At 43.9% G+C, this 18,106-nt stretch overlaps 1 protein-coding gene across 2 annotated transcripts in view; it reads left to right on the forward strand.

The window, feature by feature from the left end:
* Positions 1-7,714: 7,714 nt before the first annotated feature.
* Positions 7,715-18,106, forward strand: part of LHX6 (LIM homeobox 6) — a 37,369-nt gene continuing 26,977 nt past the window's right edge. For both annotated transcript variants that reach the window (XM_069073752.1, XM_069073753.1), the window contains exons 1-4: positions 7,715-7,919; positions 9,117-9,188; positions 9,633-9,815; positions 10,325-10,446. In XM_069073752.1, coding sequence (XP_068929853.1) covers positions 7,839-7,919; positions 9,117-9,188; positions 9,633-9,815; positions 10,325-10,446 — 458 coding nt within the window. In that variant the 5' untranslated portion in view covers positions 7,715-7,838. The remainder of the gene's footprint in view (positions 7,920-9,116; positions 9,189-9,632; positions 9,816-10,324; positions 10,447-18,106) is intronic.

An 18,106-nucleotide genomic window follows, 5' to 3' on the forward strand; every position in this document is an offset into this window, starting at 1 on the left:
ATACAACAAGAAAATCCTTCTTCAGAAGCCCTGAAGAAGGATTTTCTTGTTGTATGTTTACAGAAATCCTGGGAGAGGGTTTTGCTAATGTTTTCAGGGGTTCTAGGACTGTTCTACAGACAGAGGATGAATTAATGAAAAGACTGGCAATGTATCTTGTGGCCTTGCTAAGCCTTGTCTTCTTCAGTCTCAGGGCTTCTTAACCAAAAGCCAGGTTCCAGGACTTCTTCAACAACAGGACTGTCTTTCACCAGTGGACAAATCTGGCAAAACAACATCAAAACAGACAGACAAAGTACCAGCCAAACAGCCATGTCTCCTCAGTCGTTGGCAGCTCCGGGGGCAGGTCTCAAAAGTCCAGGGCAATTCAAAGTGGCCTCCAGCAATTCTCTCAGTCTCTCTCTGCCTCCACAAGGTACTGCTTCCAAAAAGTTCTTCTGCCTCTCTCTTGTCTCTCCAAATCTACGTCACCAGCTCCTCCCAGTTCAGGACTCTCTTTTCACATCAACAAGTCCATCCCACAGGTGGGATTAACAAACTCTGGGTTTTAACACAATCAATTTGAAAACCAAGCCAATACAGGGGAACCTTTATGTTCCATTACTATCACACATGGCTAATGAAAGACTTTAAAATATATATATATTGGAGATCTGAGCATGTGTGTAGGTGAATAGGAAAGGACCACTGAGAAAGTGAAGAGACTGAGTATGCATGAGAGATGATTATAAGAGGGTAATGTCCTGGAAGAGAAGGAGAAATGGGATTAAGAGTGAAAATAGAGGATTCACTTTCATAATGGTAGGGTTATCTCATTTTTTCTTTTTTAATCTGATTTTTATTGCTGTGTTTTGCTTTTAGCATCACCTTCATTTTCAAATATATCCTCACCACAATAACCTTATGTCTTAACCTGTGACCTGACCATAAGTTAAGAAGACAGAAGGGCAGAAAGCAAAGGAATTGGTGTCAGAGGGCTTCACTTTTCTCAGTGAAGAAGGCTCATCCCTGCTAAATGTAAAGGGTGATAAACAAAGAATAGAAGAAAACTTTTGAAAAAATCAGTGTGGGCAATGAGAAAAGATGTTGAGTTGTAGCAAGGTCCCAGCTAAGATTACATACTAGGAATTGTAGTGGGTAAAAATATAGACTCAGAAAATAGAATAGAATAGAAAACAGAATCTAGAATGCTAGGGATGGAAAGGCCATTCAGAGCATAGAATATTAGACTACATAAGGTCAGAGCTTGAAGGGAACTTAGAACAGAGCATATGAAAACTAGGAGAGAATTTAAAAATCAACTAATTCAACACTCATCTTTTAGATGAGTAAACAGAACCAGAGACAGTAATTGATTTGCTCATAGTCACAAAGCTAGCTAGTTACAGTGTGGGAATAGAGCCCAGTTCTCCCTGATTCTTAGTCCAGGCTACTTTTCTCAAAGAGAGAGTGAATCAATCAATGAAATGACAATATCTACTAAATGCTTGTTATGTGTGAGGCATTGTGCTAAATGCTAAGAAGCAAATTCAAAGCAAAAGCTGACCCTCCCCTCAGGAGGCTTACATTCTAACGAAGAAACTGATGTTCATATATAGAAAGATACACATGAGGGCAGATACAAAGTGATGTTAGAGGAGAAGGCACCAGCAGCTATTGGGATGAGGAAATGCCTCCTGCAGCAGGTGGCACTTGGGCTGACAAAGCCAAGAATTCTAAGAAAGAGGAACATTTCAGGCATGAGGGATGGCCAGTGCACAGGAACAGAGACCAGAGATGGAATATGATGCCCAAGGAGCAGCAAACAGTCAGTATACCTGGACCTTGGAGTTTGAGACAGAGTAATACGTAAAAAGATTAAAAAGACAGGAAGGGACCAGGTCATAAAAAGCTTTAAATGCAAAAAGAGGAGTTTATTTTTGATCCTGAAGGAAATAGAGAGCCACAAGTTTATTGAATAGGGAGGATAGGTTGGAGTGGGAACAGACTTGAAGAGGGGCAGACCAGTTGGGAAGTTATTGCTATAGTTCAGGTGAGAGATAATGAAGGTTTGAATTAAGGTGCTGGCTATATAAATGGAGAAAGGGGGACACATATGAGAGATGTAAAGGTAGAAACAAGATATAGCCCTATGCCTAGCACATAGTAAGTGCCTTACCATGTGAAAAGAGTGAGAATGAAGAGTCAAGGACGACACTGGCTAGGGTTTTGACTAGAAGAATGGCGGAGCCCTCAGTGGTAACAGGAAAGTTCATAACAAGGATAGGTTTTGGGGGAAAAGGTAATGAGTACTGTTTTGGACATAACGAGTTTGAGACATCCAGTCATGAAGGTCCAGTAGGCAGATAGAGGACTGGAGCTCAGGAAAAAGATAAGGTGAGGATGATGTCTCTGGCTGAGGCATGTGTCTTTCTGGGAGTTTGTCTGATTTGTTTGCCTATTTGTCCCAACCTGGATGTTTAAATTTAGTATTTGGTCTTTTTTTCTGGAATGGCTTTCATCTGATTTCCTCTCTACTCCCCAATTTAGCTGTCAAAGGTAATAAACGTGAGGATGGCTCAGCAACCTCCTGAAGCTCATGTTACCTTCCTAGAATTACTCAGAGGCGGAACCACTGCTGGGGGCTCTCCCATGGATTGATCCGGTTACTAATGAAGCCCCAAACTCCATGGTACAAATTCAGTGTGTGGGAGGCAGGGAGGAGGGGAATGACTGCTGAAATGCCAAGGGGATCATATTTCACTGGAAATCCTCAGGGAGAGATCACAAACCGAAAGCCGACTCTATCTTAGGAGATGCCCCCTGCCTGAGGCCTACAGGCCTGGGCTTGGGTCCCAGAGGAGCTTTGTCTGGAAATGAGTCTCCTAAGGAGATAAAGTTTAGTTCAATTCAGCAACAAGTATCTCAGATCACATTTTGATTACCAGAGTACTTTTTTCACGACAATCTTAGGAGGTAAGTAGTAGAAGCATTATGCCCATTTAACAGATGAAGAAACTGAGACCTGAAGTAGTTTAGGAGACTCACTCATGGTCACCAGTAGCAAATCTGGGACTTAAATGCCGTTTCATTCATTCAGTCTATTAAGCACCTATTATGTGTGAGGCCTGTCTGGCAATACAAAGATGTGGTCTCTGCCCTCATGGCACATATAGTCCATTCAGGACAGTGGGATAAAATGCCCAGCTATCTATGAGAGTTCTTTCAGCCAGAAGTTCTATGACTGTGAGATAATGAAGTATTTACTGAACACCTTCTATGGGCATAGCCCTGTGCTTGTTTCTATGGAGAATACAAAAGACACAGTTTCTTCCCATAAGGAATTTATAATCCAGAAGGCATATTCTAGAACTCGAATAAACTATCCATTTGCCAAATTGGTAGAATACCTACCACATCTACCTAAAAGAATGAATGATTATGGAGATTATAAACCCATATGGATTTTAGAACCAGAAAGGGGCCTCAACATAGAAAGAACACAGAGGAGCAGAACTGGAAGGAACATTTAAAAAGAGAATGCTAGATCATACAACATAGAATATTATAGTATAAAAATTTATACTGCCTTGAAATCGATAAATACAATCTCACATGCTAATACAACCCTAATGCCCACACATCTTTTAGAGTGGAAAAATAAAAGTTTGGAAATGAATGTGATTTAAAATGAGAGCAAGAAAAGTGATTGGGGAGAGCAACTCTGTGTGCACATATTCTTAGGAAGGAGTTTCTCATCTAGAACAGAGCTTCTTAGACTGTAGGTGGTAACAGTTTGAGAAATGATAAAGGGTCACGAGTGGAAAAAGTTTAAGAAACCCTGATAGAAAAAGAGCTTACTGATTCATCATCCAGAAGACTCAGGAGTCCATAGACTGCCCTTATAGGGCACCTCAGTTTTAACTGAGAACTTGCTTTCTGTCCATGACTATTGACCTAAAAGAGGCTCACGTACAAGCGGAGGCAGCTTCCACTTATGCTGGAGAATGGTGGTCCTGGGAAAAAGTATGGGTCCTTCTCTCCCTCCTTTCCACCTCCTCTGGTATACATCCCATGACTTGTTTTATAACATGCCTGATGTGGTCAAATAGCTTCTGTTAGAGAGCTCACTGTCTTTTTTTTTCCTTTTTGGACAGCAATTGGGGTTAAGTGACTTGCCCAAGGTCACACAGCTAGTTTTTGTGTTAAGTATCTGAGGCTGGATTTGAATTCAGTTCCTCCTGACTACAGGGCTGGTACTCTACTCACTGTGCCACCTAGCCGCCCTGAGCTCACTGTCTTTTAAGGTAACAAATTCCAGGATTAAATACCTCTGATTGCTAAGAAGTTGTTTTCCTTTCTGTATTAAGCCAAAAAGTGCATCTCTGTAACTCTGACCCATTTTTCTGAGTTTTATTTTTCAGAACCTAACTTAATAAGACTAATCTTTCCTCCATGTAATCCTTAAACAGTCATTACCTAAACCCTAAATTTTCTTTGCTCCTGGTTAACATCCCCAGCTTATTCAAGTAATCTTTATATAGCATAGCTTCCATTCCAGTCACCAACCATCCTGGTTGTCTATCACTGGACACGCTCTAGATTGCTAATGTCCTTTCTAATTAAGTACCTAGAATTAAACATAAGATCTCAGTGCCTGGCACACAGTAGGTACTTAATAAATGTTTATTAATTGATTTCAGGTGTGGTCTGACCATGACTGACTACCACCCTCATTCTGAATACTATGCTTCTATTAATCACAATAATTTTTTGACAACTATATCCCACTGCTAAGTTATCCTGAGTTGCAATTCATGAAAATTCCCAGGTTTTTTCACATGAAATTTTATCTGACTGTGTCTCCATTATCCTGTATGACTAAATTTTTTACCCCAAATGAACATTTGGATTCCCAACTTAACATTTATCCCTATTAAATTTTATCTTATTCGACTCAACCCATTTTGCTAGCTTTCTGAGATCTTTTTTCAATTCCAGTTATAGCCTATTAGCTATCCTGACCAGCTATCCTAGCCTAATCCATGTCTTTGTTAAAAATGCTATTCTTCATCTAAGTCATTGATCAAAATGCTGAATAGAATGGTGCCAAGAATAGAACTTTGGGGTACTCCACTAGAGACCTCCCTCAAGTTGACATAAATCTAGACCTCCTCTAGTTTAAGCCTAAGCACACTTCAGATATGCAGCACATATTGATAGAAATGAGATGGAATAGCTTGAAGTGAAATGAATAGAATGGGATGAAATGACATGAGATAGTACATGATAAAATGAGTTGGAATTATAAAGGATAAGTTGGAACAAATGGGATAGGACAGAATCAATATGGAATGGAATTCAATTCATATTCAATTAAAAGCATTTATTGAGTACCAATTGTCAATGAGTCAATGAGCATTTAGGAAGGGTCTAAAATGAGCCAGGCACTTAGCACACAGTGAATGATACACGACTGAGAGAGATAAAAAGTTTAAATAAGACAAACTCTATCCTCAAGGAACTTAAAATATAGTAGTTTAAGACATGGACACAAATATACATATATATATATATATATGACAGAAAGTAAAGCGTGATAATTTTGTAGTGAGTGTATAAACAGAATGCCATGGGAACTGAAAGGAGGGAGAAAAACTTTTTTGGAAGAAAGGGAGAGAATCAAAGAATATTTTCTGAAGGAGAAGCATTTGACCTATATCTAGAAGAATAAGATTTCAACAGGCACAGATGGCAGTGTTTGTATAAATTAATGTTTAAGTAAATGTGTGGATGTGTCTGCATATGTGGGTATATGCATGTATGTCTATACACACATATGTAAATTTGTATTAGCGTGTGTAAGTGGAACAAGAAGATGTGTCACTAAGTTGTATATATGTTTGGGTATATCTCTAAATTATGTGAACATAAATGAGGCAGTTTCTCTATATAAGAAGAGGGTATAGAGGCAGGTTATGTGGCTGCATCTATGGATGTGGTGTGTATATAAATTAGTGACTCTAGAATTTGTTTAGAGTAATTTTTTTCAGGTATTTGGAGGTGTTTAGGTGAAGAGCTCAAGCAAGTTCTTGCTTTTACTCTGCCATCTTTGCTCCACCCCACTAAATCAGTTATTATATATGGGTACATATGTGTACATATGGGTACATGTATGAGTGTGTTAGAAGGAATGTATTTATGGGTTTGTCTGTTTGGGGAGAGGTTATAGGTGTAAGTGTATCCAAAAAGAAGAGCAGAGGTGATTATTGTGCTTAGTAAATATTCATGTGTGTACCCTTTATGTACATAGGATGGGTTGGGAGAAAGAGTGAGAATACATCTCTCTTCCAAGGGGTCTGAGGGGTTAGTTGAGGATGAAGTTTGTAGGTTGAAATATTGTCTCTGTCCCTAGAGTCAAGTAGGGTGGTAGTGTGTAGGGATGTATGGAACGTGTGTGTATGTGTGTCCTTAGGGGGTTGTGTATGTCTATATCTGTGTTCATCAGGTTTCGGGGCCTGTAATTGCTCTAGTTTCCACAAGGGAGAGTAGCAGAGAATTATTTTACGCAGAAACGGAGAATAGCTCCATCCCCCGCCTTCAGCAGTTTCCCTAGAGAGATGCAGGCAGATGAGGGAAGGGGGGGATGGAGGAGTTGTACCTCAAAGTTCCCTACTCTAATCCATAGGACCCCCAGGACTAAGGATGGTCTCCTCTTTTCTCATTCCCCCAGCCTTGTGAGGAAGTGGGGTGGGGAGATCTAGTCTGATCCTTAGCCTTTGCCAGGAAAGGGCCCAGAGGAAGGTGCTCCAAGCCCTTTGACCTTAAGTCTATCTGCCTAAGGTATCTTAGTTTTAGTCTTGGTCAGTGCCAGTGTATGGTGGTAGTGGGGGGAAGGGGGAGACACTGTGTGTATTAGTCTGGATATTTATACATGTCTTCTATGTGTGTTTCGTGGTAGAAGGGTACAAGTGCCTATATGGGGGAGCGATGTGTCTATGTTTTTGTGTGTGGTGGGAGAGTGTAAGCATGTGTGTGTGTGTGTGTGCAAACATGTCTGTGGTGGGACACACACTAGGTGTATATTTTAAGGGTAACAATATATGGTAGCAGTATAAGCATGTGTTAAGTATATTTGTGAATGTGGCGTATATGCAAATGTGTGATGGGAGACACAAATGGTATGTGTATATAAGGGTGAGTATAGATGGTGGCAGAGGGTTGCACATATATGTATTTATAGTTTATGTTTATATGTATATCTATATGTCTGTATGTATGCGTTTGTGGTATGTGTCTGTGTCTAGATTTGTTCTTAGCAGAGATTGGTCAGGCCAGAACTCTTCTTGAACCCAGTGGAGAATCAAACAACTGCCACTTCCATAAGAGGAGGAGGAAGAGGAGAGGGAGGAAAAACAGAAAAAAGAGAGGAGAAAAAGGAGGAGGGAAAAAAGAAAGGAGGAGGGAAGAAGAAAGGAGGAGGAAGAAAAGGCTAAGAAGAGGAGAGAAAAAGAAGAGCATAAAAGAAGAGGCAGAGGAAGAAGAGGAGGAAAGAAGAGGAAGAAGGGGGAGAAGGGGAGGAAAAAGGAGGGGAAGAAGGGGAGGAGGAGGAAGAGAAGGGCAGGAGGAGCAAAGGAGGAGCAGGGGCGGGGGCACGGGCCTTTCCAAGTTTGTTGGGACTGTACTTGTCTGACCGTGGGGATTGGAGCCTGAAAGGTGGGGCGGGGGTGTTGGGGGGACCCCGGCTGTGTGAGGAGGCGGGGGTTCGGGGCTCTGCAGCCTGCTGGGCTGGCTCTCCTCTCCTCTCCTGTCCTTCGCTGCTCCTTGCCGGGCTCTCCCCCTCCCGCTCTCCCGGGCCCATGTACTGGAAGCATGAGAACTGCGCCGCCCCAGCGCCCGCGGGCGGTCGCCTCCCTTCAGAAGGGGTCCCCGCCGACCAGGTGAGAGTTAGTGCCTTCAGCTCGGGTCACCTCAGTAACGTGACTAGGATGCAGGGGAACCGAAGAGAGCCCGGCCCGCCAAGAACCCAGGGTTTGGGGGTGGGGGGGGAGACAAGGGGGAGAGAGAGAATCCGCCAGTGGGGGAGTGGGTTGGTTGGGGGGAGGGGGGAAGGGAGACAGGCGGGGGAGCCCGGGAGGGAGCCGGCCGGGGGGGGGGGGGGGGAAAAAAAAGAAATCCAAAAAAAAAAAAGGCAAACATTATGCAAATGTTTGAGGAATTTCTCAAAAAAAGCGATTTAGCCACGAGCAGGGAATCATGACGGGGGGAGCTCGGTATTGTCTGCTTGAATAGGGACTTAATAACCCAAATGCGCCGAGGGGTTGTGGAGATGCAACGCTCAGAATTCCAAAGCCGCTGCCCTTTTCCGAGCCTTGAATACCAAGCTGCCGAAGGATTCGGTTGGGGAAGGGGGTGAGGTGGGGGTGGATGGCTTTCCCCCTTCCCCTTTATCTATGTTGTTTTCTCCCTTTTATCTTTTTTACCCCCTTTCTTACCGCCCCCACCCCTACTTCCAAAGAGACCTTGAACCTGCGCCCGCTCGGCTGAAATCTGGGACCATTTGGCTGCTTCGTGGTGCGGGTCCGGGCTGTTCCTCCTCCTCCTCTTGGGTTTCTCTCTTTCTCTCTCTCTCTCCCTTACTGCATTTTGTGCCAGAGAAGACGGGGGGCAAAAGGAGGGGGGCAGGAGGAGAAGAAAAATTCGATTTTTAATTACTACCATTAAAAAATCAAATTTGCAATTCTTTGGGTGGTCTGATCCATTTTCTGATTGACAGCTGGAATTGACACCCTCCATACCTCTTATCTCGGGCATTTACGACAATTTCTAATTGCAGGTAGTTTGTGTGTTTCAGAGCTGTGGATTGCAGGGGAACGGAGCGATTACTTCAAGAGCCACGGGTTAAGTGCGGGGAGGGAGGGGGGGAGAGAAAAAAATTCCATCCAAATTCAAATTGCTTCATTAAAGAGACACCGCTTTTGTAGGGAAGGGTTTAAATGCCCGTTGGAAAGTTCTGAGGTATTGTTTTGCTGCGGCTTATATAGGGGGCGCGGGAAGGCGCAGCGCGGACACAGCCGGCTCCTGGCCGTTGCTCACTCGCTGCGTGTGACTCCCGCTCTCTATCTTTTCCCCTCAAGGTGATGGCTCAGCCAGGGCCCGGCTGTAAAGCCAGCTCCCGCTGCCTGGAGGGAACCGCACCGCCCAGCATGGTAAGCTGGGCCCTAGGTCGGCCGGGTCCTTGCTCCCCACCAGACACACTCCCGCTCCCTTTTCTCTACCCTTTCTCCACTCCTGGCTCCCCAGGGTGGGTGAACTGGAGAAATTTCGTTGAGATGGATCTCCCTTGGCCTGGGGGAGGGATGATGGAACAGCGAAAACAGACCCCCTCCACTGGCGGGGGAGACTTTGGTCTCTGGTCCCGCTCAAAGTTGAGTGATGCCTGGGTCCTGTATGATTGCCTCCAGTTCCCCCCAGAGGACGCTTGGAGGGCAGAATCTAACAGAGGGAGGTTAACGGGGACTGTCCTGATATCTCCACCCCACCCTTTCCACCTCCCACACCCAAAAGGGAATATGGTTAAAGGGGAGGGGGCACTTCTTACTGGCTTCTTGAATCCCAAATCAGTATTATCCCCCTCCTCTCTTTTCTCCCAGGCTCAGTCGGACGGAGATGCTCTGCCCGGGGGCCTAGACAAGGACGAGGGACGCTCTTCCCCTTGCACGCCCAGCACCCCTTCAGTCTGCTCACCTCCCTCCGCCTCCTCCTCGGTGCCATCCGCAGGCAAAAACATCTGTTCTAGCTGCGGCCTCGAGATTCTCGATCGCTACCTGCTCAAGGTATGTGCCCTTACATTTAGAGAATGTCGGAGGTAGGACACAGTATGTTAGAACTGGAAAGAACCTTAGAACATAGAATGAACGATCTTGAAAGGACCCTAGAACACTCAACGATAGAATGGAGAATGCCAAAGCTGGAAAGAACCTTAGAATGTAAAATATTAAAACATAAGATGTCAGAGTTGAAAAGGGGGAGCTTTTAAAAATCTGGTCAAAATACTATAATTTTTGAAAAAAGAAACAGGACAGAGAGAGTAGGTGACTTGACTGTTCCAAGGTCACATAACGATTTGGCAACAGAGAAGGGACTAGAAACTGGGTCCGGAAGACAGGTGACAAGTAGACTGAGTGTTCTGCCTTTCCATTTCCCCCCAATCTGCACGAGACACTGCTCCCGGGAGTTGTGAGCAGAAGCAGGGAAGGACTGGGACATAGGAGTCCAAGCTGAGTCCCAACTCTCTCTTTTATTCTTTTCCCCTGGTCCCTTCTCCCCCATCTCCGATGTTCAGGTCAACAACTTGATCTGGCACGTGCGATGCCTGGAATGCTCTGTCTGTCGCACGTCACTTCGGCAGCAGAACAGCTGCTACATTAAGAACAAGGAAATCTTCTGCAAAATGGACTATTTCAGGTAGGAACTGAGGCACTGGGAGAGCTAGGGGCCTCGATCACTGAATCTGGTAGTTCTGGGAAAAAGGAGCTCGTATTGGGATGGGGGCTGGGAATGTCGCCGTGTGCCTAAAGAGAGGGTGCTTACACCCGCTTTCTGGGAAGAGGGAGAGGGCAAACTGCAGCCGTCGCAGCAGTGCCCTCAGCCAACTTGCCAAGCCCCAAGAAGGGACCAGCTTGTGGCGACAGATAACTCAGTTATGCAGTAGTCCCCGGGGCCACAGAGACTGATGGAGAGAGCAGCGTAGAAAAAGGAAAGGTGACACCTGAAAAACATCATCTGAAAAAGATAAAGGATGCCTGAACTGGGGAAAGGGGACCCTAGTGTTTCACCCAAAGGGAGTTGCATATCACTTTGCTTCTTGGGACGGATTAGGGAATGGGGCAGCGTCGATACCGCTCTATTTGGGAACCCAATAAAGTGGGGGGGAGAGGAGGGGTCTCCCTTAGAACTCTCCCTGGCACTTGGTTGGGCACCTTCCCTCTGTGGGGCTCTGGCCCTTTCCTCTTGAAGGAGATCAGTGAATATATGAACCACTCACTGAGACCTGGGAGTCTAGGATTTTGGTCGGGCCAGAGAGGAAAGACTTTAGCAGTTTGGGAGTCTCAGGCTCTCTCTGGTTGGACCTGGAGCAAGGGACCAATGAAGTCAATCTCTTTTCACCCTTGGCAAATTTATATCCTTGAGAACCCACAGCTCTAGTGAATGGCCAAGGACTCTAAAGTGTCAGAAAACAGGGAGACCTATATTTGTAGGAGGGGGGATGTAGAAAGAGTTGTTAATGCCTCCACCTGCAGTCAGCAGGATTATTGTTTTCCATCTTCCCCCCTCCAAAAGGATCCCCCAGGGCTAGATGTTGTGGATGGAGGAAGGGAACCGAATATGGAGAGGAGTGAGGAGGCAGACAAGAAGATATTTTCCTCTAAGCCCCCAGCAACCTCATCCTCCACTTATAATAAATCTATTTGCTATCAGCTTTAGCCATTGGAACTACTCTCCTTGCCAATATTTGAAAGGCAGAGTATTTTGGTGGGCCTAGGAATTAGTCTGCATCCCCTCTTTTTTGTCCTTAGTCCCCCCACCCCCCACTAAAAAGCAAAAAATTACAAAATGCTAAAACAGGGGATTTAAAACATAGAATGCTGCCACTGGAAGGGACTTTTGAAACATACACTGTTAGAGGTCAAAAGGACTTCAGTCCAGCTTCATTTTATGTATGTGAAAACTTCAGTCCAGAGTGTGGCTTGCTCTAGGTCACTAAGCTAATGAGTGTCAGAACTAGGATTGGAACCCAGATCGGCCCTCCTCCAAGTTCCATACTCTTTTCAGTACATCCTAAAATCCAGTCCTGTAGTTCCTTAGGCAAGCAAGGTTGGTCTCAACCTTAACTATGACAATGGTCACCCTTCAGGGAAGAGGTCACTCATAGGGCAGAGCACTTACATGGGGGAGGGATAGCTGGGCTACCTATTTGCTATGGAACTAAGGAACCTAGGGAAAGAGAATTACCTTCTTCACCCACAGAAGGAAGGATCCTGGAGTCCTGCCCCACCCCCACAATTAGGAAGCTGGGAGATTGGGGGAGGGTGGCATTTTAGTCAAGCTCTGAAACACATGACCTCCTCCTTTTCACTACACATTAGCAGATGAGGGAAAGGGGAGGCTTCTTCCCCCCTTAGTGAAGGATTGGTTTCAACTGAAAGGATCCTCCCTTCCACCTACACCCACCCACCCCTACCCAGGCTTTCAAGATGATGGTGGTGATGATATGATGATAGTAATGGTAAATACCCTTTATGATAGTCAGTGCTTTCATTACAACAATCCTGTGAGGTTGGTAGGATCACGGGAGCATATATTTATAGCTAGAAGGGTCCTTAAAAGTCATCGAGTCCAAACCCCTCATTTTACAGATGAGGGAACTGGGGCCCAGAAAAGCTAAATTTCTTATTCAAGGTCAGGGATTTGAGCAACAGAGCTGGGAACTGAATTTAGTTTTTCTGCCTTCACATCCAGTCATCTTTCCAGTATACCACAGAACTGCCCATAGGATTGTTATCTTCAGTTCACAGATAATAAAACAGACATAGTGAAGCAACTTTCAGAGTTTCGAGGCAGCAGGGACTGAGAAAATCAGTAGTCAAATCTCTTTATTTTATAGATAAAAAAGCTGTTGCTCAGAGAAGGCAAGTAACTCACCCAGAGTCAATCAATAAACACTTATTAAGCACCAACTATATGCCAGGCAGGCACTGTGCTAAGCAATAGGGATACAAAAAAAAAAGTGACAAAAAACAGTCTCTGCTCTCAAGGAGCTTACAATCTAGTGGGAGAGACAACATGAAAACAAATATATGCAAAACAAGTCATATACAGGATAAAAAGATAATTAACAGAGGAAAGGCAATGGAATTGAGGAGTTGGGGAAGGCTAACTCTAGAAGGTGAGAATTTAGTTGGGACTTAAAGGAAGCCAGGGGAGGTCAGCAATTAGATGGGAGAAAGGACAGCATTCCAGGCATGGGGGATAGCTAGAGAAAGTATCTGGAACTAAGAGGAATGTCTTGTCCATGGAAAAGCCAGGAGGTGCCTGTCACTGGATCAAAGAATATGTATCAGAGTAAGGTGTAAGAAGAGTGTAGGTTATGAAGGATTTTGAATGCCAAATAGAGCATTTTGTATTTGATCCTAGAGGCAATAGGAAGCCACTGGAGTTTATTGAATAGGGGAATAATATGATCAGACCTGCACTTTAGAAAAATCACTTTAGTGGCTGAGTGGGGATGGATTAAAATCAGGAGAAAGGAGATTGAGGGGAGTCTTTTTAAAAGAACAGGTCTTTGGAGCTAAAAGGAATCTGAGGAGAGGGAGAGAGATTCTGTGTATGGATTTGAAGAAACATCCAAAGGTCAATGGGCTAAGATTGAATTCTAAAAGTCTAATCTGGTCTCTGTCTTTTTCACATCCCCCTGACTTCTGTCTATCTTTCCAGGAGGCTCTTACTGGCTTTTGCTATGCATATCACTGGAGTGTGCCATTATGGTCTTTGTTGCTTGTCATAGAATCTAGAGTTGGTAGGGACAGTAGAGATTTTATAGTCCAACACCCTAATTTTACACAGAGGGCCCAGAAAGGGGAAATGACTTGACCAATGTCACCCACAAATCAGGGCCTCCACTTACTGACCCATTTACAAGATGCCCTATTTAAGAATATGGAGTCTTTAAAATGAGTGATTTATTAAAGTGGATTAACCAAGGAAGTTGAGTTGCAGGAAGGAAAGACAGTACAGTGGTTGGTGCCTTCTTTTGTGTCACCTTGATATACCCCATAGAAAAACTCCTTGGTGTTTGTGGTAGTTGCTCCCAGCACCATTAACACTAGGCCTCTTGGATAGGGGGTTTGTGGAGTGCATAAGAGTTCTCCACAACATCTGGTGGGAAAGGCCAGAGGTCAAACTGGTATTATGGCATAATGAATCTTGAACCTTGATTTGTTTCACAACTCAGTGTGTTTGTGTGTGTGCGTGCACGTGCACATATGCACACGTGTGTGTGAGAGTGTGTGTTGGAAGGAGAGAATGAGTATATATGTCTGCTTGAGGGCATGAACATTTATGTATGCATCAGGTGGTTTGGGATATATACATCAAGGTGTGTATGTGCATGTATGTTAAGGCATGTAGAGGAGGCAGCATGGGGTGTTGGGAAAAAAACTAGATTTTGAATCAAAGCACATGAGTTAAAATCCCAGTTCTTCCCACTAAATACTTGTGTGTGATCCTGTGCAAGTTTTTCTCTCTCTGGGCCTTAGTTTCCCCATCTATAAAATGACCTCTGAGATCCCTTCAAGTTATACATCTGTGCTACTAGGATCCTTTGTATATGTGTGTGCATACAAGATGGTATAATGTATGGTTGTATGCAGCAATATAAGTGTGACTGTGTGTGTGTATAAGGGCATATGACTGTGTCAAGTGGGATGGTGAATATGTGTGTGTGTGCATCTGGGTAGGCATGAGAGAATGTGTGCTGTGTGTATCAAGGCATGTGAAAGATGGGGGTGGGAATAGGAAGAAGGGTTGCCATGTCCCACCCCTCACCATCTGTCCAGGCTCAGGAGGAAACAAAATTTCACATTCATTTCCTGACTCCCTCTTGGAAATCCATTTTCTCTGACTATGGAAAGAGAAGGGCTCTAATGGTAGGTTAGGGCCTATGTCTGAAGAACCACAGTCATTCTGGGGCCCATAACCTCTTCTGTAACCCCTACCCACCCACCCAGGGCCCCAACCCTGGCCAGGGTGTGCTTATGTGAATACAAATATATTTCCCTGTGGATCTGGGTCTGTGTGAGAATAAGCATGTTTGTGTGCTTGTTTGTATGTGAGGATATCTGTAGATCTGTCTCTCTGTATAATAAGAGCTTCTCTGTGTTTGAGTCTGTGCAAAAAGAGGTTTCTGTATGTCTCTCTGAACATTTGTATGTGGATGAAAGAATTAGTCTCTGTGAGATTGTATTGTGTGTAAAAAAAATGTCTATGAGTTTCAATCTTTATGACTATGCAAATTTCTCTGTTGTGTATGTGTAGGTGAATGGATATAGCTCTGTAGGTGTGTGTGCTCACATGCCATGCATGTTTTTGTATGCCTGTGGATTCCTTGCACAGGAACCACTTGACAGACTCTGTCTCTGTGAGAAGGAGGGAACGATTGGATGGGATTCTCTTACCCCTGCAGAGAAAAGACCCTGTCCTAGTTCATAATCAAGTTCTTTAGGTAGCTTCTATTAGAGAAACCAAGATCAATCCTCTAGATCTCAAAGGAAACTTCCCCAGAAGAATCAAGGAAGACCAGCGTCACATTTTGCCCTCCCTGCCCCTTTCCAACTGAATGTTTTGCTCTGACTGGGCTATGGTACCCCAGGGAAATAGGAAGACCCAGGTTCTGATCTTGACTCAGACATTAATTTTCTATGCAAACTTGAACATGTTGCTTCCTCTCCCCTTTTCCCTCTCCCTTCCCCCCACAGGTTCTGGGATTCAATTTTTTAATCTGTCAAACAAGGGATTGGTACTTGATATCTCTAAGGTGTTTTCCTGTTCTAATATTCTCTGCTTTAACATGCTATGTGCAACTTATTACCTGAATGACCTTGGGAAATCCACTTCTGATCTTTGGTTTCTTCATCTACAAAATGAGTGAGTTGGTTTGGATGATCTCCTCTGAACTCTTAATATTCTGTGTTCTGAGTTCTTTTCCAGTTCTAACCTTCTTGGCCTCTTCTAGCCCCAATAGCCTATGATTTTCAGGGGAGGGAGCAGTTTTCTTGATCACACTTTGCTTTCAGATAGTGGGGAATTACTGGAACTGGCTGGCTTAGGGGACAGAATGTTGGTATCACTGACTTTTCAGGGTCCCCTAAAGCCTGAAAGTGAGGAGGGGAAAATGTACCCCAGTTCATTTGCTGACATTCTTGTGGGGCTACTGTCAGCCCTACCCTTTTAGTTCCTGGGTTTTTTCCCTCAGCACCTCCCAAAGGGCCAAGGACCCCACCCCTTAGGGTCCCAGTTCTGACAGCCCCAGGTTTATTGACTTTCAGGGATTGGCAACCTCCGTCAGAGTAGCGTCTCTCTCTGTGGGAAGGAGGGGCCCACTTGACTTGGTTGGCTCCTACTTTGGATTTTCTGCTTTTACTCTGTGGTCGACTGAGTTCTCTCCTTCCCTTCCCCGCCACCTCCCCTGCCAAATTATCAAATTGAGGTTCATTCCCAGACCCAGTTAAAGTCTTTTTGCAACTAAAAAAAAACCAACCCAAATCCATGTGCTTTATCTGGGCTTTTCAAAATCACCCCCAATGCTCACATGTGCCAAACGTCTCTCAAGTTATCTATAAATTGGGGATAATAATTACACTACCTTACCTACCTAACGGCCTTTGCAAGTAACGTATGAGATAATATATGTAAAGTACTTTGCAAACCTAAATCATGATATAAATTAGGTGTATATATAAGTTAGGTGTATAGCACTGGGAGGAATTAGAAGAAAGGTATTTCTCCATTTTCTTCTCCACCCTCCACCCCAACTCTAGTAGTAGCAGACAACAGGCAAAGCAGTGGGGGTCAGGAGGAACTTCACTGTCTTGCTGGCCCAGAACAATGTGCTCTTGGGGCCTTAGGGATAACATTTATTCAGTTCCCTGTTTTTAAGTTTACAAAGCTTTTTCTTTATAACTATTCCATTAGGTAAGCAGTAAAAGTCTTGTTATCTCTAATTTGTAGAGAGGAAACCCAGATAGTTAACTCGACTTGCCTAAAGTCACACTACTTGTTAGTGTCAGAGTCAACATTTGGACCCTGGGCTTCAGGTCTAGAACTTGTTCTACATAGCCAAAAAGTCCTGTGAAAGTGGAAAATTGATTGGATGTGCCAGTACCAAAGCTGTTTCAGACTGTTAGAATTGGAAGGGAGATTAGAATTCAGCTGTTTCATTTTACAAGATGGGACCTGAGACAAAAAGACCAGTTGGAATTCAAGCCCACCAGTATCTTCTCCTGAACAGGTTCATATTCTATGAGCTTGTTTTGTTCATTGGCTGCTTTTAAGTTAGGCTCTGAAGGGGAATCAAAAGCCAGGAAAGACAAGTAGAGGTAATGGAAAAAACACTGCTCTTAGAGTAGATCTGAATTCTAAACCTGACTCTACTGCTAACTTGATAAAGTGACTTTTTTCTCCCTAGGCTTCAGTTTCCTCATCTGTAAAATAAACAGGTTAAAGTGGTTGATCTCTAAGATCCCTTCCAGCTCTTAAAAAAAAAAACCAAACAAACAATTCTGTGTGTGTGCCAGCATGTACGTATGCACACACATGTACACACACATATGCATACACACCATTAATAGAGCAGAAAGTTACAACAAAATAAAATCAGTAAGATTTATGAAGAGTTAACCTCTCACATTAAATAAAAATTTCTTTGGGAGTATCATTGTGAAGTAGTTCTAGGTATCCATACTTTATGTTTTCCATAGGTAACTGGGCTGGCAATGGAGGTGGGAACACTGTATCCCAGCAGTCCTACCTAGTTTTCTGATGCAGTGTTCTTCACCAGGTGGTTCATGTCAACTCTACTTCCTATGAATCCTTCCCCCAACCCCCATAGCCCCATGGCCATAAACCCAGACTGAGGGCAAAGTAATGGATATTAACCATACATTCTTGAAGATAAAATAAAATATCAGAACTGAAAGGGACTTCAGTACACCTTTAGAATATAGAATGTCAGAGCTGAAAGAAGTTTTAGAAGACAGAATGTTGAAACAGAATATTGGAGATGGAAGGGACCTTAAAAATCACTTAGAATTCTGCACTCCTCCCTAAGCCATTAGGTATGGATAATACTCTCTGAGGTCAGATCTTTTCAACAGGCCAGCATCTAAATTGACCTCATCCTACTAGCAATTCTTCCAATTTAATTACTCAAAATTTCTCTTTCCTGCCTCTTCACCTCAAGTTCTAAGCCAGTGAGTCCCCCCCTTATATTTCTCTCTCTCTCTCTCTCTCTCTCTCTCTCTCTCTCTCTCTCTCTCTCTCTCTCTCTCTCTCTCTCTCTCTCTCTCTC

The sequence above is a fragment of the Petaurus breviceps genome, unplaced genomic scaffold (assembly GCF_028583685.1).
Source record: "Petaurus breviceps papuanus isolate PSGF00001 unplaced genomic scaffold, PetGlider_PUasm1.0 90879, whole genome shotgun sequence".
Taxonomy (NCBI): Eukaryota; Metazoa; Chordata; class Mammalia; order Diprotodontia; family Petauridae; genus Petaurus; species Petaurus breviceps.